We start from the raw sequence: 26,983 nt of genomic DNA, 5'->3' as shown, positions 1-26,983 counted from the left end.
TAGGACGCAACAACAGGTTCACAACAAGGACACAGTATCCCACATACTGTGGTATTGTATGAAATACAATTATAGGCAGCATATGATCTAGTTAATTCTGAAAAATGATATATACCAGCAGAACGTGTTTGCAATCCTGCCACACAGGGGACTGACATGATCAAACAGCAACAGAGATGAAGACTCATTCTGATGGGGAATCTTTACGTCTGCCAGGGCAAAAATAACAGTCAGAGAGGTCTGCAATTCAAGAAAATCCCATTATGCTAATACTGGCGGTCTGCTGAGGCTGTGAGCAATAACACGACAAAATACAAAAGTCTTCATTACAAATGCTTTCTGTATGCCGAAGTGAATTGATAACGCACAGGAAGTCATTTCGTATGACAATATATCTACAGAGGAGTGACGAATGGGCTAAGGGGCGTAGGGGGTGGAATGTAACGGATCATTAAAACATGTATTTTTGCAATTTAGTTGTTTTTTTCATATTTTTGAATAACCATGAATCAGTCTATCAAATGATGGCAACTAATGAGCGGCAATGTAAAAAAACATTTTGCCTTTTGTTTTGAAAGAATTGAAGCAAACAAACTATGATGACTGACAGGTAGGTCTGACCAATGACTGCGTAAACAATGACCGTGCACTCAGATGATCCCGGAAGGCTGGCTGCACAAACCATAGTTCAAACTGAGGTATTCCCTGGAGCATGTTTTTGTTTTTTTTTTTTTTAAGAAGCAAAGTTGGCTGAGATAGTGAGATCCCAAGTAATTTTCAAAACCTCTCAAACAGTAGATGAGTGCACATTTAGCAATAAAGCATTGTATATGCAATATACAATAGGTATATCTTTTTAATAAATACTGTATATACAAAGAGATACATACATAAGTATTATTTTTAAATCACACCAGCTGAAGGATAAATAGTTCCAGCAAAAGATGTGGCAATTTTAAGCTCCCACCTTCTTTATCCTTTACGTCTGTGCCAAAAAATGATGAGGACTAATCTCTAATGCATGCACATGAGTTTTACTGACAAAAAACCCCCCAAAAAGACTGCTGTCAGCTGACTGGATGAAGAACAAAAGAGTTCCAATCACCCATTTTCCAATTACAAGCCTCCAGGGAATGAAACGCTACAAAGTTTATTATTATTAGTCAAGGGGATAACTGAGCCTTTGTAAAATGAGGATGCCATCTGCTTGGAGGCGCGCAGGTCTGATGACATTTTGTTTATTTTAAAATGTCCCGATAATTAGTTTACTAGGTCAGGTGACATTGTAATTGTAAGGAAAGTGGCGGAAACTTTTAAGAGTGAATGCAAATGGCCACAATATAATGTGCTCCCATTTTTTCACCTTTTTGGAACTTGCATATAAATTCTGCCCTATGAAAATGTTGTATCGCCACCTTTGGCTTTTTAACATAATTAGATTTTCTGTGCTCTCCTGCATGTCCTGTTCAACGTATGCTGCCACACAACCGATGAAAACACGTTTAATAATGCCTGCAGCCTGCTTCAAACCCTGTGTGCAGTGTAGTGTCTTGCTCTAACGTCGCGGGGGAGCGTCCCCCTCCCACTTTCCTTCACATCGTGCAGGCGTGCTGATGCCAAAACAAACATGTCTGCTGTGTGGAACTTGGGGAACCTGCCATTTGTGAGAGCGATATAAAGTTTGCATACTACAAAACATGCCACAAATAATATCTTGCGGGGGTATCACGTTAAAAAGCTTTCATTGAATTCGGCATGTGAAGGCTTCACAGAGTATGCTGGTGAGTTTTCAAGGCTCACGGTGCAGTCAGTCAAACAGCAGCTAACGCAGCCAAAACGCTGGACAACAATCGCCCGCATGTGGGTGACAATCAGAAGCAGACAACCCCAAAAATAACTGAATTAATAGGACTCTATGACCAGCCTTTCTCTACGGTAAAAGACAACAGGTTCGCCAACTGCTCTCTCACTTGGAGCCCACCTACATGCTACCTGGAAGTCCTGCTCGAGCTACATCAGTCAATGGACTTCTCAAATAGTGGGCGTGGCCTGTCAGAAGGAGCGTGGGAGGCATGGAAGACTTTCAATATTAGTGCACACCTATCGGCATGTATGAATGTCGTACTCCTCGTGCAAGTTGACTCTTGAATACGCTTGTATGCTTCACTGCGCTCCATTTTGTTGCATTTCGCTGGTTTCAGTTTCGAGTTCAGTCTGTACAGTACAGATCAATAAATAGACATCATCAGTTTCTCAATAGTATTTCAACATTTCTGTCCTCCAGTGGGGGCATGGCAGAAAATAACTGACAACCACTGCCATGTACCCGCATTCTCCACCACGCCCGAAGTCAGCTGGGATAGGCTCCAGCATGCCCCCGCGATCCTAATGAGGAAGAAGCGGTATAGAAAATGGATGGATGGATGGATGGATGGCACTGCCATGTCATCCTCTAAGTTTCACGAGTGAAACGAGTGGTCTTTTGAAAAAGTAAGCAAAACGTGTGACGATGTTTTTGTCTAGATTAAGGTGATTTTATGGTTCCGTTTGTCAGATCATATGTAATTCTGGGCCTCATCAAAACCAAATCAGGTTGGTGGATAAAAACGTACGTCGTTGCTGAACTGATGATGAAACTTGTTTTGTGCTGGCACACCGGTTCATTTTGCACTTCCTCAAATTCAAACTGTACTTTAATGTCTTTTCATTAACGGGACTGTTTGCAACCGGCTCAAAATGACGACGCCAGTGCTTAGCTAAGGCTCCTGCATATGTGTTACCTGGGGTGTAGCTCACATGCGCGGAGCAGGAAGAGGATGTGATATAACGTTTGCAACACCTTCAAAACTTCACTCATAACTGCTGTTTACATGTAAAATTTAAATAAATAAATGTAATTTATTAAATAAAATAGAACATTTGAGAAGTTTTAAGTAAAAAAAAAAAATTCTGCACTTTGTCATTGAAGGGTCCTGCAGGCAAACCATTTGAGAAGCACTGCTACAGTACATACTGTAGCAGTCAACAACCTCTATGTGAGCAAGTGCATACATTTCATACCAGTTTTTCCTCTTCCTGCAGTTTGTTATGTCGGCTAATTAGACATGGCAGTGATTCTGAAGTGCAATAAACCGTTTGTGTAAGGAAGCTCTACATGTTTGTAGTAAAATAAAAATAAAAATAAAAAAAAGAATAAAAGAAAAGAGACCGAGTTTAAGCGTTTTCCCAGAGAGGCACAACTGACTGGGCCCATGTCATCAGTACCCTACGGGTCAGGACTTTCATGTCGCATCCTTCTTTTGGCGTTTGATGCTGCTGCCCTTGTAGATGAAGAACCAGAATCAAAACACACTTTATGTACTACTGAGAGCCAAACACAACGGCAGATAACGGCATCTAGTTGACTGGAACCATTATATCAAAGCAAGGGCCCCCACTCTACACAAGTTGAAGAGGAATAAGTTAGAGGAAAAACACCCCCTGCCGTCCCCCCAAGCTTAAGATTTATACAAAGTGAGTAGGTTTATCCAGTAAATCACAAGAGACACTTGCAAAACTGCAAGTCCCAATGTTTCTGCAGAGGGACTACCAATGCTACGTCGACAACCACAACAAAGGATGACAGATTGGGAATGATGAGCCGTAAGATTTATGAACTCACTTAAATTATTCCATTTATTTGGTCATCTTTATTTTACAGAAAATCAGGATCGATTTGTGTAGATTTTTTTTTTTTAACATAAACTTCTCAAACATCGAATTTATTTGATAAATTACACTTCCATCCATCCATCCTCTATGCCGCTTATCCTCACTAGGGTGGCGGAGCTATGCTGGAGCCTATCCCAGCTGACTTCGGGAGAGAGGCGTGGTATGAGTTACTTATTTATTTAAATTTTAAATGTAAAAAAGTTTGCAACAATTACGGGCAAAATTTCCCCACGCAACACAACGTCAGCTTTTGCTTTATGTTGCGCTCTTCTCCAGTAGATATCTAGCTATCTAGCTGTATCGGACCGACATTGGCTAAAGTTCACACTCAATCTCTTCCCCTCCTGCTCAAGCTTGACCAAGTCGCCCATAAACACGGCATGCACCTCATGGTGGCGTAGCAAGCGAATAGCACTGATGCAAGATGCAAACTCATATGCCGATATATTTAGGTTGAATATCGATATACGATATATATTGCAATATTTTTTCCGCAAAGTGAGTTTTGACAAAATCAAAGCCAAATATATACTGTATGTGTCAAGTTGTTTTATTAAAATAAATACTTGACAAGACAATGTTTTTTTAAGTTTTAAAGCTTCATGCAAGATGCACATTAAAATAAATCTTATCTAAAAATAGCCGCGAAAGTAAAGTAGGCCATTCTCCTTTTAAAATTAATATCGAAAAAGTCAAATATAATCGTTTTTATAACAAACCTTTAGCAACGCTCAAATCGTCAGCTAATAACAAAATCACAAATGACCAAAATATGAAGGAGTGCCCGGTTAAAAAGGAAATTTTAAAATGTCAGCAACTCAAAAATACTTTAAATTGAGTATTTTTTTAGGTAAACATTTTTAGAAGACACAAACATGTCCTTATTTTGTGCCAGGAACAGAAACCTGCCAACTGCATCAGGCTTACCAACCGTCTGACTGACGTACTTGTACATTTGTGGTAGAGGTTGCGTGCTAAACAATTGTGTCTGCATTGTTTTAAGCAGGTTTTCAAATCCTTTTTTCCACTGTTGCAACAAGGACCGTATCTTTAGCAACGAGATGCCACCGCTTTGTGTTGTGGCTGGAGTTGCGCAGCTTCACACGTAGCTCGTATTGGAGTTTGTGCCAAGTTTTAAGGTGGGGAAAAAGATTTTTTTATGCTCTGAATTCAAAGTACCTCCAAATTACTGAGCCATGACGTCCCTTAGCCAATCGAGAAGCAGAAGATAATGCGGGTTCCCCCCTTCGCGAATCAGGACGCAGAACACTATGCTTTCATACGCTATAAAAAGAGAAAAAAAGCATGCTACACTGTAAAAAAATGGCACACAAAAAAAATCTGTGTAGTAGCGAGGCCACGTAAAGCGAGGGAACACTATCAATATCAATATACAGTATTACCCAGCCCTATGTAGTATGTATAATCACACCCACGTATATTTTTTTACATTTTTAAGTAAATGTGATTTGAATGGCCAGATGCCTCAATCTTGTTTTTTCTTTCTCAGTATGTACATTGTATTTACAATATAGCGGTCTAATGGTATTTATTTATTACGTCTTGTGTATAAAACTAAAACAGGCACGGCATCAAATTAAAACCACAGAATGAATACAAAATGAATCCAGTGTCACCATCAGCACGAGCCTGGAGTTTGTTTCTCAGAGAGAGGTTTCTTGGTGTGTGGTGACAGGCATTAATTAAGCTAGCATTAATTAACTTCAGGCTGTGCACCAAACAAATATGCACATTAGCAATCAATAACATCATCAAACATTACCTTTATGCATTCCCAGACTGCATTTGGAAACAAATATGAGGTCAAAGAAGGATGGGAAAAATACAGCCTAAGTCTGCACGGCGTCGGGGAAAGTTGGCACATGCACATACTGTAACTATGGTGCTTTCAAGGACTGTCGTCCAAAGCGGGAAGAGTTGCTTGTGTTCACGGCACTGACCGCTACCGGGCCGCTGATATAGGGGATCTTCGACAAGCATTAAAAAATCGTTTGTGTTTATGATGTTTATGATGTTATTTATGACAATATTATCCCTTTGGTGAAGTCAAAATGTGAAGGGATGACAAAGTTTTACATTGACATTGTATACAACATAAGGGTACCGCTGCAGGAAGAAGTGCATGAAAGAAATGTGGCCCCCAGAAAAATGCTGTTGAACTGCCCTGGTATTGTCCTTTGTAGCATACATATAAAAAAACATCTCAAAATGATACTCCTATTAAAAATAGCCATAATTTGCAGATATACAGAAACTTGTTGGAAAGGTTACTTCTTGATGCTTTTACTTCTTGCAAAGCACCACACAAATGTGCACACAAAGCGGAGCACACAAGTCACAGTACAATTTGGAAGATGAGCTCAAGGGACAGACTGACACCTCGGGCTTTTTGCAGCCACTCAATTTTTATTCCATTTTCCTAAAAAACAGGTAGATTACTTTTTTTTTTTTTTAACTTTCAGGCATGGAGACAAAATAAGAGCTGGATATCAGGTTTAATTTGGATTTCAAGTAATTAGGAGAGGCGATATTTCATATCAACAATAACAAAAGAGTTATTAAAAGTTAAGCGGAAGAAAGGCTGTGATATTCTTAGTTGCCAAAGGGTTCAACATTTAATATAATGCACGAGCATCTTCAAATCTACTCTTTGTTAAAGCACTACTTACCTAGCAGTGACCGTGTACTTTAGGGAGTACATTTGCTACAATACAAATACCCTGTACATTGAATTTTAGGTGCAGTCAGCAAGGAAAGAGTTAAGCACTGCTCATTTGAATAGCCTAGCCAAACTTTAATGTAATGGAAATTTTAGCAAAGTATCTCTTTACAAACTAATAACAAAGCACAATTTTGCTGTTATGTCCATTACACATGTAAATTGCTCCTTTTATATCTGCAAAACAGCTTTAAGTCCACTTAGTCTCTCATCAGCAAAAGTGTTTCTTTCCCACATCCTCCTTTGGGCCCACTTTCTAATTTTGGAATAAATAGTACATTAATATGCATTTCTGTTTGCAACTTTGAAAGTCCTCCAAAAGTTACTAAAAGCTGCATTTGCTTATTTATACATCACAGTTGCTTTTTCCTCAGGACAATCTGTGCCATCCATCTTCTTATAAGTACATAGAAACACAAGATTCATCATTTTAAGGCGTATAAGCAACATTACAGTATAGCCCAGGAGTATCCTGTCCACTAAGAGCCACATACAGAAAAATGTAAAGATGCTGGGGGGCCACTTTGATACATTTGATTACATTAACCTTTCCAGACAGGCAGAGCCTAAGTCAGTGCATCTCTGCAATAAGAATGGATTTCACAAAGTGATAACCATTATCTCCTCACGCAATTAGGAACAATTAGACACGGTCTTCAACACATAAAACCCTGGCAAGGCAGTGCAGCCAGAATAAAGTCAAACTGGAGTCAAAAAGTCCTCTAAAATGTCACAGGGCTGCTCTTTCCTCACAAACTTTCTCCCTCAAAGTGTATCGCACAAACAGACCCATCTCCAGCACACAAGCGTATGCATTAACAGGCAAGACGAGGTGCGACTTTTGAGTCTCCTCTATTCCCCGGAGCAAGAAGTCAGGGTCTGGGATGAGGTGATAAGTGCAGTGGGATAGCGTCAGGAAGCACACGTATAGAAGAACACATAGACACGCACCAGAACAAAAAACAAAACGCTGCTGTACTTCCTCAACCGTACAGCAATGAAATTAACCTGGAATACAATTGAGGGGAAATACATATTCTAACAACAGCATTACAAGTGAACCATGTCTGCAAACTGATGGTGCTGAACTTCCACAAGTTGAGGATTGCCTCCAGAAAGCCTAATCTTCCACATGCATGCATGCTCACATATACTGCAAGCATCTCTCTGCTCATTTCTTATGAAGACGCTTATCAGTGCTCTTCCAACATCACATTAAGTGACTTTATGCATGCTACCATGACCCATCTTGCGTCGTGCAGGAACTAAACTTAAAAGTGATGATGGGGAACACTGTAGCAATTTCTAAAGCTGAAGAATTTGGATTGGAGTATTAAGGAATTTAACTTTTTTTTTCTCTGCGCTACATTTGAGCAATTTTGGAACGTGCCAACATCTGTAACAATACAATTTCTGGATCCTGTCATTAAGGTTGAAAGAATAACAACAATACACAATTTAAGAAATTCTTAATTTTAGGGGTATTACATTTATAGATAAAAAAAAAAAAAAAAAACATGTTCAAAATTATTCATGCCCTAGGTTTACTGAGGCCAATGTCTTTCTTTAATAGTCAATAGCATAGCCTTTGTTGTTTATGACTGCTTCTAGACGATTCTTGTACGTTGCCACAAGCTTCCTGCATGTCTCCTGTGGGATTTTGGTGCATTCTTCCTTGGCAAAAGCCTCAAGCTGGGTCAAGTTGGTCGGTTGCCTAGCCATCACTCTGGCCCTCGCGTCTCGCCACAAGTTCTCAATTGGATTCAGGTCAGGTCTGGGGACGTTGTAGGACGTTGACATCATTGTCCTTGAACCATTTCGTCATTACATTAGCGGTATGTTTTGGATCATTGTCTTGCTGGGACTTCCAGTTGTGGCCAAGCTGGAGTTTCCTTGAAAAGTAACACCCTATTTTAAAATACTTATAATTTATTTTATTATTATATTATATTATATTGTATTTGTATATTGTATTATATTGACACATATACAGTAAATATGACATTTGTTATATATCCATCCATTTTCAATGCCGCTTCTCCTCATTAGGGGTATGCTGGCTGACTATACTACATTTTTTAATATACATATTTTTTAAATCTCTGCATGTTCTGAACTCCTCTTTGAAGCCTGTGCTAATCGCTGCCCGGAGTAAATGCCGTACTAATTCATCATGACTGGTAGTGTAGGTGCTTGTCAAGCCAACAAATGTTTGAAATATATGCATCATGAGACGAAGGGTTTTAGACAGCTGTGTGTGTGTGTGTGTGTGTTGTTGACTGACTAGTTTCTTCCTCTTGTCCTGCTCGGTCGGTGGCTCCTCATCATCGCTCAGCTTGGGCTCTTCAAAGTGGCTCATCAGCATGCAGCTGCAAACACAATAATAACAAAAATATTCAACTCAATATTAATAACCATACATATATTTGCATTGCAGGACAAAATTTCAGAATAGGTAGTATGCACACACACACACTCACACAAAAGGAATATTGCTCGGTATTGTTGTTGGTTAATTGGAATGCGTAAACAAAACAAAAGAAGCCTTTCTGCTGACTCCATAGTCTTTGTAACCTTGTTATGAGCAGATATATGCAAGTCTTTTGTTTCCACTGATCTTGCCTTTGACTAGGAAAATTGGATTGTCCTCAATAAGAAAATCCAAATGCAATGTGCCAACATTCCAATGTACTGTATATTTAAATAAAATGGCGCGTTTAAATAAATGCGAATGAGCGTTGCCAATAAATATTTATGGCTTGGAGTGCTACGTACTAGAAAAACCTTTGCCAATTAAGATTTAATGGTGGAAGACATTTTTTCCATCAACTATAAACAGGAAGAGAAAGTCTGCTCACCTAAAATTGGAAAAAAAATATTACGTTCATTTTTATATATTGTGTGATTCATTCATTTATTATCGTCCCAGGCCTAGTGGCCACAAGACATTTTTTTCAGAACAAGAAATCTTGTCACATTTTAATCTCGTGAGATCTTGTGACGCGAGATCTTGTGACACCCCCTACTTTGCACTGCATCAGTGTCAGCTAACTGCATTTAGAAAGACTACAAGAATGTTTTGACATGCAGAGAAGGAATGCAAAAAATTCAAGCCAACCTTTCTGCTCAAGCTTCAAGTTTATTTTTGCCCTGGCACATTTAGAGCTAGAAAAGAAAAATGTTGACAGTGGAGAGAAGGGCTTTGTAGGTTAGAAATGAGCCAGACGTACTAAGTGGCAGATTTGGTTAAAAAAAAAAAAAAAAGAGCAACTGGCGTTATCTCCTCCACACTGAGCTGGATGTGCATGGGACATTTTCCTCTCAAACCGATTTCAACTTTGACTACAATGTGCTCCACCGACGCCTCTCACCCTCCCTCCGCCCATCAGTCACGATCTGGGACTAAGGCATGCTCTGCTATCCTTTCTCTTATCATTGAAAAGAGGCAAAGGTGCCTCTGTCAATCACAGTTGAATGAACAGATGCCGGGATGGGAGGTATTTGCCACACAGCTACCCTATTTTGTCTCTAAATATCATCCAATTTAAATGTACACTATCAGTAACATGTTTGGATATTTGTGTTACTGTATTAACCCACATATGTGAAACTATATGAAATTTTTAGTCATGTTTCCAATACTATTTAATAATATTTTATCAATCATATGTCATAGTTGTTTGATGACTCTGCTTGATTGATCACTATGATCTTAAAATTTGCCTCATAACTCCTCCTCTGTTGTTCGCTAAGGCGGCTTTCACAGTTGTGGTTCGGTACTCTGGTCTGGGCCAAGAATAATATAAAAAAAAAAAAGATACAGGCGTTCCGAGTTTCAGCTTCGCCGTTTTGTGGTTCATTAATGATCAACGTTGTACAAAAAGAAAAAAAACTACATGCACACAGCGGAGTAATGCGTAGGCAGAGTAACACAGACACGTTGCTACACTGAAAGGAAGGACAACGTCACATTTGTTCGTTTTAGTTAACTATTTAAGCTTCATCTCCATTACGACTCCCAAGGCAGTGAGGCAGACAGTTTGGTAGGAGCACGTAAAAGTCAAATTAAGACACCATAAAACGCTCAGTGGAGGAATCAACATTGGCTGCGTGCCCAGTCCAAGCCACTGAAATGTGGCGACCATCATAAAGGATAAAGACGGTATCTTTGAACATGTGAAAGGGTCTTCTCCTACGCCACGGACATCGATAACAGCATAAGCAGTGTAGTGGTCTCATTATCGAGACTTCCTCTTCCCAATAAGCCTGTCTCTCACGCCTTGTTACGCAACTGAGGGTGCAAGACAACCACAGGGATAAAAGCAAGTAATTATAATTTTTTTTATTACAGTTTCATTTAATTCTTGCATTTAGTGTTGGATTATTGTAATCCCTCGTTTATCATGGTTCATTGGTTCCAGACCTGACCGTGATAAGTGAATTTCCGCCAAGTAGGATTCTGTTTCCAACCTTCTACATATGTTTTTTATTATTAGAGCTGTCTAGACGTGAAATATGATCCCGATTGTCACCTATAATCAGATCGCTTTATAATCAGATAACATAAGCCATTTAAGACATAAATAAGACTCGTGCTCGTGGGTTTGCAATAAATGTCTTCCGGAGGTGTGGCCAGGAAGTGATGTCTAGGCTTCAGAGTAGCCTGTGTTATTACTATAATAATTATGATGATGGTATTACTGTGCCTGTTGTGAGATAAATGCAATCTGCAAAAACAGCCTGTTGTTCCTGCAATCATGTCTGGTGTGTGTTACTAGTGATACCTAGTGACCAGTATAAAATAACACTTGTCATCAATGTCTTTAAACGGTATTCGTATTTTAGTTCATTTAGCCATTTTTATGCTTGACAATGTTTAATTTAGGCTAAGAATATGTCAAATTTGCTAAACTCTGCATATTTTTGTACCAATAATAGGCTGTACTCAACCACAAAACAGCCATCATTTATTAATCTCTGACAAAACAGGGTAAGAGTGAGGGCGTGATGTTCGAACCGCAAAGTGGTGAGGGACGGCTGTACTGGCATAATAGTAGATAACCCGAGGACTGTCTGTACTTTGTGCATATTTTGGTATAGTTCGCTAAGCGCTCACATTTGTAATTCTGTCATCAGACCAAAGGCTGCACAGTTAAGAACATATGCATAAAGTGCGGATATGAGTGTGCAGCTTTTATGACAGAAAACATGGCGTAACTCAAATATTCCAAAGCAAAATGAATATATTGGCTCTTTTTATAGTCTACGGTAATTTTACCAGCTCAAATTTCAGCGAAAGTTTCTAAAATATACCTTTAAAAAGCCCCGATGCCCCACTCAGCCGTGTATGCTACAAGGGTCAAAGACATGGACCAGTGTTAAAAATGACAGCAAAAAGCATCAGAATGATAATTATACATGAGAAAATGTGTCGGTTGCTCTGCTCCATTGAGGCGTGCACTGGCGGATCGGGCAAAGCAACGGTCTGCTGGTATAAACCTGCAGACACCGGCTATAAAACAAACCGTCTTTCTCTTGGGACTAAATACTGTTATATTCGGGTCAATGCAGTTATTAGTAAGACAGACATGCTTACTTACTCTTTAAATGTGCTTGTCTCAGGATCTTCTGTCATCACGTCGTGCAATGACTCTACGCAGATGTTGATAATGCCACAAAACTTGTCTTGGATAACACTGATGACACACAAATGACATCAAGTAATAAACAAGTCATGCTCACTGATGACACAAAAATCTTTGCAAGGAGACATAAATAGGTGCTTGTAATTGAGAGAGACAGTCTGTTCAATCCTGCAACTGATTAAGTGGCTGTCAAAAAACACATGGCGGCCCAGAGAAAAGTCAATCGATTCCATCTATCAATGCTGCAGCGCTTCTTTTTTCTTTTCGGTATGACCCTCAACATTTTACCTTTGGAATTTGAAAGGAACCTTTCTATTACAGACATGCACACTTGAGGGAGCATCATTAATGCATCGCAGTGGAAAAGATCAAGGAAGGCAGAGGGCAACCAAAATATAGCTCAGTGGTGTCAAAAGTGTGGCCCGGGGGCCATTAGCAGCTGTTTTTTTATTGGCCACGCGCCACATTCTTAAAATATAATTTTAAAAAACCCAGAAAACAGCAAAAATGGAAAAATCAGCAGTAATTTTAAAAGATTCAGTCAAAATGTTAAGAAAAAAAATTGTAATCTAAAGAGAAAAGGTTGTAATTTAACGGGAATAACGGCCATAATATTATGAGAACAAACATTATTTTAATGGCAATTAATATTAAGAAAATATTACAAATATTAAAGAAAATATACATTATCTTTTTAATGTCATAATATTATGAGAAACAAACAAAAACAAAGTTGTAATATTTGGACAATTAAGTTGGGGAAAAAGCTATGATATTAGGGGAGTAAAGTCTTAATATTACGAGAAGAAAATATATAAGTAGAAAGTTGAAATAGTTGGAAAATTTAAAAAAACAAAACAGCAGCAGCAAACTGTATTTTTTACAAGAATAATATAAAAATATAAGAGAAAAAAATGTCTAATCATTAGACATTTTTTTCTAATGTCTAATGAGAAAAAAGTTTCATTATATATATATATATATATATATATATATATATATATATATATATATATATATACTGTATATATATATACTGTATATATATATATATATATATATATAGAGTAATGTTATAGAAACAAAGTCATGATATTACGAAAAGAACATTTTCAAAGATTTTTTAAGAAAACAAAACAAAAAAACAACAACACTAAAAATGGAGAAAAAACACCAAAAAAGACCAAAGTTCATACGACTAATATGCTTTTTCACCAAAATCAGAAAGCTGAGATGCAGTGTTTTTCTTTAAATATACGTATATAGTATAACTTCTGAGCATATCTCAGTGGTTCTCAATTATTTTCTGTAATGCCCCCACTGGGAGACAGAAATGTTTTTGTGTCACCCAGATTTGAAATACTATTGAGAAAGATCTATTTATGTACTGTACAGACTGAACTCGAAATTGAAACTAGCGAAATGCAACGAAATGGAGAGCGGTGAAGCATACAAGCGTATTCAAGAGTCAAATTGCATGCTGAGTACGACAAATTCATACATGCTGGCAGGTCTCCACTAATATTGACAGTCCTCCCTTCCTCTCACTGCCCCTCTGACAGTTCACCGCACGCCCTCCCCACTATTTGAGAAGCACTGGCATATCTACATGTGTTGTTTTACAAAATATCACAGTGGCCCATGCATCCTTTCATTTTTCAGCCTGTGGAAAAAGTTTGGACGCCCCTGATATACTGTAAGTACATACACGGTGAATGGAAATACCTTAAAATACTGCATGACCTTTCTTAAGACGGCTAAGCACAGCCGCCAGTTCTAATTTTCCCGAGCGCCTGCAGTGATTACTTTTCTAACAGCTGACAGGTCGGCGCTGCTGGGTACACCAATTTGCAATCTGAAACAGTCTGAAAGTGACAAGCTACATGTACAATGTACAAACTGGCCAATCAGTAATGTGTAACTTCTGGAATCTAAATTGTTGGTAAACAATCACACACTATATACTTCTGTGTTGGACAACACGGTGGCCTGGTGGTTTCTTGTGTATTCAGCCATCTTGGATCACACACCCAAAACTGTATATTGTGATACTTAGTTTACACAATACTACGGTATCCCAGGATTTCCGCTACATGTAATTGATTGTGGCGGTGCGCCACTACAAAATAAAAGCTGCCACACCTTAAAAATGAGGGCTTTGTTTAAAACTTGAAAAAACATTTAAGTAATATATTGCATGACTGGATACATATACTATATAGATACATATATAGTTTATTATTTACACACATATTGACCACAACTAGTTTGAAAACGACTTACAATATCATAAAAATGTTTCACTGCGCTTTATTTTCATAAGCATGCACCGGAATCGCCTGTCTGCCTTGCTGGCACTTGCGTATGTGACCAGATATGTGACACGTTGTGTTGACTTTCATTTTGTTTCTTATTATGGAGAGAATGAACAATAGCCCATAAAATGTGTAGTCAATTGACAGCAACTTCTCACTTGCTAAGCATATCTATGCCAGCATGTGTGATCGCTCACGTTTCAATCTCATTCCACTTTTTGGCATTTTTGTTTACATGCCTGGCTGGAGGCATCTAGCCAGCTCGAAGCTACAAGTGCTATTATGTTCATGGGATACATCAATCATCATCACAACTTCCATCCATCCATCTTCTATGCCGCTTATCCTCACTGGGATAAGGGTATGCCACTAGGCCACTGTGCGGCCTCATCACAACTTACTTTTTGTAAGTGTCATTTAACAATCTTGTTACCATTATACTACTTATGGTTTGTCTTCAAAACACTAGTTGTGTGTCGAAGTTGTGCAACAGAAACATGTAGTGTGTACAGCTTTAGACAGTGATGCTATCACAGGGGTCTCTATAGCTCGCAGTGCCCCCTCTCATGCAGCCCACCACCACAGCTTCAAGAAATCCTAGGGGAAACCCAGGAATCCTGTAAGGCACATTGTTAAACACAATGTTACACAAACTAAATTGAAAACGAAAACAGCTCCCTCTTCTTAAGGTGATTTTATGGTTCCTTTTTTCAGATCATATAGCCAATAGCACTCATCATAATAAATAGAAAAATATATAGTCAATCGATGTGATCGTTATCGGGAGTGATCGGCCAATCTCACTCAAGCATGATCGGTAGTTGTGTCACGAGACGGCCAACTCACAAGACGATATACGAGATTGGGTCCATTAAGTAAAATGGAAAAAAAATGACTGGACAAACAACCGTTTTTATCTAACCAAGGCAACCGTGTATACTGTAAAGATATCCAATTTAATGTATCTAATAGGGATGAGAACTGCATTTCCTTGAACGATACATTGTTTATATTATTGTTAGGGAGCTGGGATAATCCATCTTAATGTTTTGAATTCCTGTTTTGTTTCCCCATGTTGCACTGAGCAGGATAATGCCGCTTCAGTGGAGTTGTGTCATCAGGAATTATTCAAACAATGGACGACTACACAGTATGTGGTGTGAATTAAGCAGTTTTTATTAAAACAAAGGTAGTTTCTCTTCTACTTGTTGAGCTGACAAATCACATTTCCAGTTTTTGTTTTTGTTAAGTGCTTGCCCTTTTCTAAGCAGTTTATACTAATTCTTCCTCTGATTCACTTGTTAAAAGATCCATCGAGTGGCCCAGGGTACCATCGATCATCTACTTTTATTTGCAGGTTGTACTGGCCACTTCTAGAAAAACATCACAGACTGGACAATAAAGTAAGCGTCAAAGTGAATGACAGAGTGAATAATAAAGGCCTATTCAATGAAGGACATACTGCTATTTTCATGTCACGAGCATTGAAGTCCCCAGCGATCTTTGGCAACCCATGAACGAGGAAGTAGCCATCCATGATGCACTGCACTGTCAAGAAACACCACATGGAGAGATGGAGCCAATATAATTGATTCTATAAATACCCTCAGTGCTTTGATGGTCAAATTGCTGACAATTTGAAATGAGGTGAGGGCAAGAGTGCTTGACAAAGTGGTTACTGGCCGCATGACACATTTCCATATTGGGGATCATTCATATAAGATTGTAATGTTAAAGCTGTAGGGTGGCTTAATGATTATTGCACAGAGACCAAATGACTACATGAAATCCAGGAATATAAAATAATAACAGCATCGTCCAATTTATTGTTTGGTATTGTTGACTGAAGATTTGGCAAAGAACAGTTAAGACCGCTTGAATATTCAGCCAGGTACAGCTAAGAAGCACAACTCTGTCATTTTGTAGTTTCCGACATAAATAGCACAATCAGCACACACTCGTCTACTCATAGTGTAAGACTCTGACTTTTCCCCGAGGTGACCATTGTGTTTCTGCGACATCAAAGCACTGATAATAAAATCCAAGTAACTGACCACAGCACCGCATCGCACCAAAACAGCAAAAACAATTGATGATCCAGCCACTGGTCACACTTACCAGCCAGGCACATTTAATCACATTTAGGCAACGTGGAGCTTTTACGAGCCTCCATCTGGTCTGCTACACCTAAGAGCTAATTTGTAGTGCTAAACCTGCCCTGTTGATTGGATTGTTTTTAGGCAAATTAGCAGTACAAGCTGATAAGAGCTGAAGTTGTGGAAACTTTGGAAACCTTTCGACAACTTTTCCGACGCGCTAAGAGAAAGGATGAAAATAATTAGATGCATTATGAAGAACTAGGACCAAGATATGAACCCGCTTCCAATTTTAGCTGTGATGGTATGTGGGATAGTTGATTTGTCATGCAGCAACCAACCAGCCAAGGCTGTCATATCCGATTGGCAATGTCGAGCAAGCACGGGAGCTTGACAAAGGATTTCATGGCTGTCTGACATTACACCATCAGGATTGCAGAAACGTCAGCCTTCCAAGATCTTGATTAAAAAGTGCATCAGTGTGCGTAACTGAAGGATCACAAGAAAAGCTTATCATATATAAACCCGCAGTCACGGCTCGGAACCATTTTGAAGACATGTTTCATTCAAAACTGTATGACATGGGCAAACTGCATTCACATCCATCATACATGGCATTAGTTTTATAGAAAATTGTATTATTCCATCCAAAATTAGAATAAAAAAAAAAACAACGTAAATGCCCTGCTTGTCCTGCTTGCCCAATGTACAAGGGGTGGAGTTGGTTTTCCACTTAACATTGTACCTTGGAAATGACAAAAAGCACGTGGAACAAGACAAAAACAAAATAACACCAAGGGAGGAGAACAAGGCTCTCCTGTATTTACCTCACAGCATGTGACTTCTTGTCACAATTTTTAAAATGAGAGAAAGTGGACAGCAAAGTAGAGACTATGGATTCCCTCACTGAATCAACCACCCACACTACAAATAGTGTATCGTCGTATCTGGTGGTCAATGGAAAAGCATCAGAGCGAATAAAAACGTGTCACGCCAAGTAGGTACCGTGCAGTGAAAAAAGGGCATAAGTCAGGCCCCAAGAGCCTTATAGAACAAATATATTAATACCTCTTCATGTTATGTGGTGACATAATGGGGGCTGTGCACCTTTTTCTTAAATCCCAAATGCACCCAAAGACAGACAAAGACAGACATCTCTTACCTGTTGTCAGAGGGTAAAAGGGAAAGCAGGGCCAGAGATGACAGTTTCCTCCTTTCAGGCTGCGTGATGTTGTCCATGCGGTCCACCCACATCTCAATCACACTGCCCAAAAGCTGGTCAATCTGGTTAGCAAAGAGATGAGAAGCAAGGGTTTGATGTTTTTGTTAAATATGGGAGGGCAGACGTAAATGGTCTTAGAGGACGACTGAATTCATTTCGATGTTTGTGAGAATTGACCTTTATTTTGTCTGCCTCATTTACCACCCAGCCTTTTGGGACAATTAAAGGAAGCGCTTTGCACTGTGAAGTGACAGTTGAGGGATTCTTCAAACAGTATATTCTTTCCTTTTATCCATTTATATTAAGGCCAAACTATAAACAGTAGGTGAAAAAAAATAATCTCTCCTTATGGTTGTGGCAAAAACAATTTCAAAGTTTCAGAATAAAAGGATAGGAGCTTTAACTTAGTGCGGGAAAATGGTACCATTTGCAATTGCATGGCTCATCACTTTGAGTTCGGTTTTCGGAATGACTCACTTTTCACAGGCACTTTGAGGCGCTGTCTTTAACAGGCATTCAAAGAGACTGCTGAGGAGACAGAAATGAAGGGCAGACACTGAATCTCACCTCCTGGCCACACTCTGAGGCCATTTGAGTGAGCAGAGATGAGAAGAAGGTTGAGTTCTGCAGCAGGATGCGGCCCATGATGCCTAAGTAGGTGGACATCACCACAGGATATCTCTGTACAAAAACACACAAGTACAGAACACAAATACATACACATGTGCCTTAATTAACTAATGGGTCATTAAACACTGGAGGAGGTACAGTAGGCGCGCTGACAAAGCACACCGGTGGCTGCTATAACCTTTAACTATGCTGAATGATCAATAAATGCCATTATAAAAAAACTTGGCAACAGAAAAGGACACAAACGTGACCAAAAGAAAGGTTATCGAATATAATGTTAGATACAAATAAGCAAACGGCAATCATCTTAACACATGTGTAAATAAGTGAGGCTAAGAAAACACCCACACAAAAAAAAAACCTTACCTCGCCGTTCACTATACCCCTGAAGACAGCTGGCAGCAGGGGCTGGAACATATGGGCTCCAAATATTGGGCTAACCTTTAAAACTATTTCTACCACCTGCAGAAACACAGAAGGGTGGAAGTTGAAGGAGAAGGAAAGCAAGGAGAATCGCAGGAGGAAAGCTGCGACGAAGCCTGCTATACAAAAATTTAAATAAAATCTAATAAATAACACATGGACAGCCGATGATGGAAAAGACAGCAATGAGCCAGGGGAACACCGGGAGGTAAAAGAGACTTGGTGAGGAAGAAAGTGTTCCTTTTAATTGGGGTGATGACCTACGATATGGGTCAGGTAAGGTTAGTTCTTTGAAGTTCTAATTAAAAGATTTTTTTAGGGGCTCTATATTAGATCATTATGTACTGTACAACGAATATATGAATGAAACTATTTCTGACTTCAATGATAAAGCAAAACAGAACAAAAAGGGAGAAATCATCAATGCGAATGCATTAACATGGACAAAACGACAGCGTCCTGATTACTTGTGTGCCATATACCGTAATTTCCGGTGTATAAGACACACCTCTGTTTGAGCCGCTCCCTAAACTTAGAGAGAAAAAGCAGATGTGTATACACTAAGTTTAATTATTAATTAATTCTACACCACTCACAGAACACTACCTCTTTTAGAAGAGTCTAACGAAGACAATGATTTGTCCTTTTTTTCCAATATCTCCTTCTCCACCACGACGTCTGCGCGACCACTCCTCCTCAAAGGTAAATAACATTTATCATTACGTATTATTATATAATTTTTATTATTGTTTTTTCATTAATAATCCTTGTTTAATATTACTACTGCATCCAAACTCATATTTACATACATACACATATACTGTATATGTATACACGTACATGTAGTACCTATATCATTGGTAATATTACCTTTTCCCCTACTTAAGAACAATTCGATATAAGAACGGTCGTCTGGAACCAATTGTGTTCGTTGGTTGGGGACTTAGTGTATATACAAGCTGCACCGGACTATAAGCCGCACACATCGACGTCATAAAATGGTATATTGTGGCACGCACAAGTCCATTAGGACCAGGTAGCTCTTTATTTGACAGAAGTCAATCATGAGCAATGAGAAAACTCACAAGGAGCTTGATTGGATTGGAAAGCCAATATAAATTAAATCTCCAAGATTAAACACTCATTGCACAAGATAATCATCAAATGTATGTATTTGTTCATATGATGCACACAGAGCAATAACAACTTCATGCTCTGTCTCCTTTCTGCTCCGTTCTCCCTGCGCCGTGAGGTGTCCAGGCGCACTCATTGTGAGTGTTAGGCTCTAATTGTTTTTCATTTCTATTCACGTATCCCTATCACAACTGGCGTACACCACTTTGGGAACCTAGGTATTACGGCATTTGAAGAACAAACACTTGACGGGGTATGGTGACTAGATGACCAAACTTGCTCAGCGGTTTTGCCGGATTTCCTGACAGCTCTCTCACTTGGAGGCCCGCTGCGTGCTACTGGAAGTCCTGCTAGAGCACCGTCAGACAATGTACTCTCACATCCAAAGTCTCCTGAAAGCTTTTTCAGGGAAGCTCCAATCGATAGGCATCCCTAATACACATGCACACATGCTCACCCTATCATTTATGTCTTTGATATTATTCATAATGAACTTTTCAAAGTAACACACGGACGTGGCAGATCATACAGGGTGCGTGTGTGTGGGCTGACATGTTGCTTGAAGTCAGAACAAAGGATCCACATGTGCATGAAGTGTGTTCTCTGCATAAATGGGCCACTTAATCCTGCAGATATTGCAGCAATGATGGTGCAGGCAGAAGAAATACTGCCTGTATGAGAGTTTACCAACGACAGTTATCTGATGACATTCGAGCAGTGAAGACCTACCTTTAGCACGTGGACCTGTCCATCATTCGTGATGTCTTTCAGCAGATCACAGAAGGACTGACACAGTGATTCGGCAAAGTTCTGTTAAAATAAAAAAATTAAATCACAGCATATCATAGCAGATATCATGCCATAGAACTGAGGAGATGACGTCACAGCTTTGTAAGCACAATAAACATCCACAGGGATTAAATAATCAATGAATCAATTACTTAATTGTATGTGATAGGGGTTCTCCAATCCATTGGCCACAATCAGCCACTCATTTTTTCATGGGAAAGTACATGATCGGCATATGCTGATCAATGCCTATCACCTGTAGCTCGTACTACTGCAGCCCGCAGTCTTTTTTTGTGATCAATAGTTTGTCAGTTTTTTCATGCATAATGTTTTTCTCTATATAATTTCTTTTTACTCACTGTGTACTACTAAAACCAAAAATATTTGTAATGATCCACAATTAAAATAAACATGAAACAGATTAATTTACTTGCATTATCTTTTAATAATTGGAAGGCTACATCTACCAACACATTTCCCATTGCACAGAACCAGAAGGAAAAGTAAAGTGCACCACTAGCAGCATGTATAAAATTAACAAACTTCATTTTATTCTGAGTAACCAACACAAAAAGAAATCTGCCATTATTCACAAATAAATAATAGACTTCTGAATTCAAACTAAAATCCTGAGCATTGAATCTCTGACAAAATAATATTTTGCTGTATAGCAAAGTCAAAAACAGCTTTCATACAAAATATAGATTTCTGTACCAGAGGCTGTCATACAAGAATAATGCTTGTAGACGTCAGTATATTATGAATAACCAAAAAAACTAGGCTGCCTTATTCACAGTTGCAGTGTGAATTAAATAATGGTGCAATGGGACGTTGTATTTGGAAAATTAGTTATTCCTGCTCGATGGTTCTCTGGTTGGTGGCAACTTCAGTTTTTCCTCCTGGTTCGGGTGGAAACGTTCTATGTTGTTCTCATATTTGTTGTGTTCCCAAAATATTTTAAGCTTGTATGACAAATCTTGCATATTGTCTGGCTCTTGTCCAGCTCATTTTTAGTGCTTCCAGACGCTCGCTTTTAATCCAGCGGGTGCGGGTCTGAGTTTACGCTCAGCCATTCTGGTAGCGTCTTACACTTAGGTGCACAACCATAAACTGTCCAGTCGGCACTTCCACTTTCCGTTTTTTTTTGTTCTGTCAGCATCGATTACTGACATTTATGAATCGATTAATAATAGTCAATGTCCACACCACGATGCATCTAAGAATGGATTATTTCCCTCACCTTTAGGGGATAGTACACTAAATAGCTTTAATTTAATATGGCATTGTCAGTCAAACGGCAGCTAACATAGTCAACACTCGCCCGTATGTGCGTGACAGTCTGAAGGCTAAGCAAATAATAATTGAATTCATTGGAGTAGATGACCATTCTTTCTCAGCGGTGGAAGACACCGGGCGAGTTCTGCCGACTACTACTACTGTCTCACTTGGAGCCCAGCTACGTACTACCGAGAAGTCCTGCCAGGAAGAGCTCCATTAGACAATGTACTCTCACATCGAAAGTCTCCTTAAAGAAGTAATTTCACAAGTGATATATGTTTCCTTACAAAAAGTAAGTCAAGTATGTTTAGTATAAATTAAGGTGCTTTTTGGCAGTCAGGGGCCCTTGGAATTTTCCCAACTTCCCCCGCCCCCTCATACGAGGTCCCTGGCCAAAAGCACTCACGAAAAATAAATTGAAAGATTTACAGTTAATCCATGTGATTGGCATCAGTATCAGCCAATCTCACTCATGCATGATGGTTTTCGGAATTGGCAGCATAAAACCCTGATCAGAGCACACATAGTATCTCTCTGTATATCTCACCTGGAGGAATTCTGTCGGAGACAAGTACAGGTAGGCGTTGACGATCTGAAAGCAGGTGCGCACGTTTTCCGAGCTCAACTCTAAAGACAAAAGATCAGGCATTAAAAATGTTACTACACTGGCAGTAAAGGTTTGATTGACAGCACAGACGGGGATGTAAAAAGCACAGGGAAAGGACAAGGGTATGTATGAATTAATGAATCAGCAAAAGCAGATTGTTATATGGCACATTTGCATGGAAAAGCTAAGAGCATGGACAGCATAACTTAATACTTTTCCCCCAATAGTTAGGTAAGAAAGTAACAAAACTAAAGTACTGCCTCTGCATGCATTAGTGTGGGATTAGTTTGGGATAGTTCGGATTTTTTGACATGAAGCTGTGTGACATCAACCATCAGCAGTGGACTATTTCAACAGTGACTTACCCCCCCCCATTTGGTCCCGCGAGTCCAGTTCTGGTTGGATTTCCGTGACGACGAACATAGTTCTGCTTAGTTGCTGGGTCATTTAAGTAAAGAGTTTGGCTTCTCAAAACAATATGCCTTCAACAGAATAATACATTTGCATCATACAAATGCCTCCTCAAAAAAATCAGACCTCACAAATCGCTCAGCGTTATACTGTATTTGTCTCCACCGTGTCCCTGTGCACTGCCACCTCTCTATTTGTGTATGTGATGAAGGCGCTTGCATTTTCATCTGTGATGGAGCGCCGCTTCCTCAGCGGAAGAAGATACAAGCGTCTTCATCACATTCACACAAATGTGTAATTTACTTAAATGACCCAGCAACTAAGCAGAACTATGTTCGTCACGGAACCCTGACCAGAACTGGACTTGTGGGACCAAATACGGGAATGTCACACAACTTCACGTCAAAACATCCAAACTATCCCTTTAAGAAGAATTATTCTGAATACAGCGGCACCTCAAAATCCAAACGCTAAAACGTCAAACTATACTACGACTATGGAACTTGAGCCAAATGCAAAACCTCAGTGCACCTCACTGGAACTCAGTTTCGCAACCAATATGGAGACTAGCATCTCTGTAATAACGAGCTGCAATTTATTTGTCTGCAGCGGGATTCAAACCATCACCGTACGGTCCCATACCCCGTGTACTTGCAGACTAGAACAACTCACAGATGTTGACTTATTTATTTACACAGAAAGACGGGCAGACAACAGGTGTTTCGGTGTATGATCAAAGCAAAGTTAGACAATGCCCCTCAGAAAGAAAGACATCACATTGACAAAGTGCCTCAGTGAGAAAGATAAAATTGAAAAATCTGCTAGAGGAGCTTTCCTAATTACCCGTATCGGGATGTGCACGATGCAAACGACTGAAGCCAGCAGCTTTAGGCTTACATGGCTACTAAGAGGCTTCTCATCTGCCAGCAGTAATGTGAGATGCAATATTAACAATGACTTTATTTAAATTATTAAGCATACTCTTGCCTCCGCAGCATCATTAGGCAAGCAATACGGATTTTGTACTTGACCTCCAATGTCTGCCTGACCTGAGCAGAAGTTGAAGCAGTTGGCTTTCATAATACACAGATATTTTCTCCTGTACATGCAGCCAAAGAGGAAAATTAGGGAACAATGAGGAGGAAATTATCAAGAAAAAAAAAAGCCTAATGGCGACACAAGTCTTAGTCAGTACAGCAAGCGGCTGGTCAAACGCATAAATCTGAGTTGGCATGATAAATCTCCCAGTGTAGTTTTTGGGAGGCAAGACCCTGCTGCTGCACACATGCATCACTAACTGAGGCACTGGGCCGATGCTCCAGAGAGCTTTCAATCATAAGTAACGCTGTGTGATTTTTTTTCTTCTCCTTCCCATGTCAGAACAGCAAAAAATCTTGGCCCCCCTAGGAAAATTATACCATACCATTCATATTCCATGTGCATTACCTGCATTGCTGTGGTGAAAATGAGTGGAGTATGATTGCTACACCGCCTGCAGAGTTGCATTTGCTTTGGTTTGGTCCAGTTAAATTTACAAGCAAAGAGGGGCAGAATGTAAATTGACAAGGTGGCTCAGAACTACAAATAAAGCAGTGTGACTGTGGAAATCTGTAATTCAGAGAAATAGAGAGAGGAAAATGTGCCACACACAAAGATAATTATTTTGCCTTCTGGGAAGTAAAGACAGATCCTGAAATATATTTGCTTAAGAACATCTACTGTATATCTAAGAAAGCTGCCTGATACATACATAATAACGGCTTAATACATACAGTGGTGTGCAAAAGTGTTTGCCCCCTTCCTGATTTATCTTTTTGCATATTTGTCACACTTAAATGTTTCAGATCAAACAAATTGAAATATTAGTCGATGACAACACAACTGAACACAAAATGCAGTTTTTAAATGATTTTTTTTTTTTATTAAGGGAGAGAAAGAAACTCCAAACCTACATGGCCCTGTGTGGAAAAAGTGATCGCCCCCGCTGTTAAAACATAACTTAACTGTGGTTTATCACACCTGAGTTCAATTTCTGTAGCCACACCCAGGCCTGATTACCGCCACACCAGTTCTCAATCAAGAAATCACTTAAATAGGACCTGCCTGACAAAGTGAGGTAGACAAAAAGATCCTCATAAGCTAGATATCATGCCGAGATATAAAGTAATTCAGGAACAAATGAGAAAGAAAGTAATTGAGGTTATAAAAGACATTTCTAAAGCTTTGGGACTCCAGCGAACCACAGTTAGAGCCATTATCCACAAATGGTGAAAACATGGAACAGTAGTGAACCTTCCCAGAAGTGGTCGGCTGACCAAAATGATCAGCTGTTGACTCTCAAAAATGTTACCACAAAACACGCTTATACAGTTTTATAATTATAGTTTTACATGCATAAATCAATTCTAAATGCATATAAATTATGAATTAAAGGGCTAAATGAACATTTAGAGTTACCTTCATTGAAGACTGTTTCCAAAGACACGATGTGGCAGCGAGACACCGCACGGACACCATCTTCCTGTTTTGTCACAAGATACTGAATTCTTGAATTCAATAGTGTTTCTCACCTTCTTTATTAAAATGCTGGCACTTGCAACTTTCTTTGTTTTTTTGGAGTGGGGTTAGTTACAGTAGTAAGGTGAGAAACACTATTGAATTCAAGAAACAACTGTTGACATAACAAGATGGTGTCCGTGTGGTGTCTCGCTGCCACATCATGTCTTTGGGAACAGTCTTCAATGAAGGTAAAAGTAATTTTAAATGTTCATTTAGCCCTTTAATAAAGACAAACAGGAAGGTGATTTTGGTTGATCTTGTTGCCACATCATGTCTATGGGGACAGTCAACAATCATGTCCTCTATGAAGGTAAAAGTAAGCTTAGCTATAAAAACGTGTTTTGGGTTAACATTTTTGACTTTCTGCAAGAGATTAATTAGATTTACATTATTTGTAATGGGAAAAAATGATTTGGTTAGTGTCTGTTTCAGTAGAAGTCAGACCTTCTGGAATGAATTAATGACATTACCCAGGGTTCCACTGTATATAGTATACAAAATATGTGATGGTATATCAAGTATATGCTTACTTATCCTCCCACCCCCGCAAAACAGCCTGTAGAAATGTGCATCTTCAAGTCAGTCAAGTAACATTTAAATTCATTGAACATCAAGCCAATGCAAGGCCAGCAAACAACTTGAAAGCCTTTTTGAAAGTAATATAACAGTTGCTCAGCAGATCACAAGAATGAACAGAATACATACAATTTAAATTGTAAAATAAACCCTTTTTTGTTTGTTCAGGCAAAACCTGAAGTAAAAGTAAAAAGAGAAAAAAAAAATCAACGGTTGTAGTTTTGAATCAAAAGCAATTAGTGTCTCGTCTCATGTCATGTAATCGCAATGTTTTGGAAATAAGCTGCAATACAGTACAACCTGAATGTGAGTGTGACAGAAACTGCTTTGATGCAGTCTGCACGAGTAAAAGGAAAGAAGCTTCAGAGCAGTTGTAGCCCTCGAGCATCACACCCTAATGCAATTCTCCCTCCTCAGCACTTTATACACCATCTGTGAGCTGAGGTGCTACGAGGCTTGTCTCCGCAAGCCATTGTGAATGGCACCCATATGAAAGAGAACATTTATGAGCACGGTAAAAGTCGGTGCACCTCAGGCACAGAAAGAGCAACGCTTCTGTTTAGACGGCAGTCAAAATGACAAGTATGACAAAAAGGGTTCATTTGGATTGGAGGATGCCCTTGAGATGAAGAGACCTTGGAGAAAAAAAGCCTAGCTGTAAGTGGTGGCGTAAGGAAAAGCATTTGTCCCTTATGGTCTTCCTTGGCGCTGCTTTAGCTGCTACTGTTACTATACTGATTTTTGTCTAGATAAATCTAACAGACATGTCTTCCATAAAGGTAGGTAATGATATATTATTTGTTCTACACACTTCCAAAGACATGACATAAAGAGCCACACTACTGAC

General features: G+C 39.2%; 1 protein-coding gene across 3 annotated transcripts in view; it reads right to left on the bottom strand.

Annotated features, from left to right (window-relative positions):
* The window catches only part of ipo11 (importin 11), a 118,207-nt gene that overhangs the window by 10,220 nt on the left and 81,004 nt on the right, over positions 1–26,983 (bottom strand). For 2 of the 3 annotated variants that reach the window (XM_054772928.1, XM_054772929.1), the window contains 7 exons: positions 22,531–22,610; positions 20,646–20,726; positions 18,726–18,821; positions 18,297–18,410; positions 17,670–17,791; positions 12,052–12,147; positions 8,736–8,820 (listed from right to left, as the gene is read on the bottom strand). In XM_054772928.1, coding sequence (XP_054628903.1) covers positions 8,736–8,820; positions 12,052–12,147; positions 17,670–17,791; positions 18,297–18,410; positions 18,726–18,821; positions 20,646–20,726; positions 22,531–22,610 — 674 coding nt within the window. Of the gene's footprint in view, positions 1–8,735; positions 8,821–12,051; positions 12,148–13,310; positions 15,960–17,669; positions 17,792–18,296; positions 18,411–18,725; positions 18,822–20,645; positions 20,727–22,530; positions 22,611–26,983 lie in introns of those variants that run through there. The other variant, XM_054772930.1, reaches the window with a different exon arrangement.

Source organism: Dunckerocampus dactyliophorus, chromosome 4 (assembly GCF_027744805.1).
Source record: "Dunckerocampus dactyliophorus isolate RoL2022-P2 chromosome 4, RoL_Ddac_1.1, whole genome shotgun sequence".
Lineage (NCBI taxonomy): Eukaryota > Metazoa > Chordata > Actinopteri > Syngnathiformes > Syngnathidae > Dunckerocampus > Dunckerocampus dactyliophorus.
This window is presented reverse-complemented; position numbering and strand designations above follow the sequence as displayed.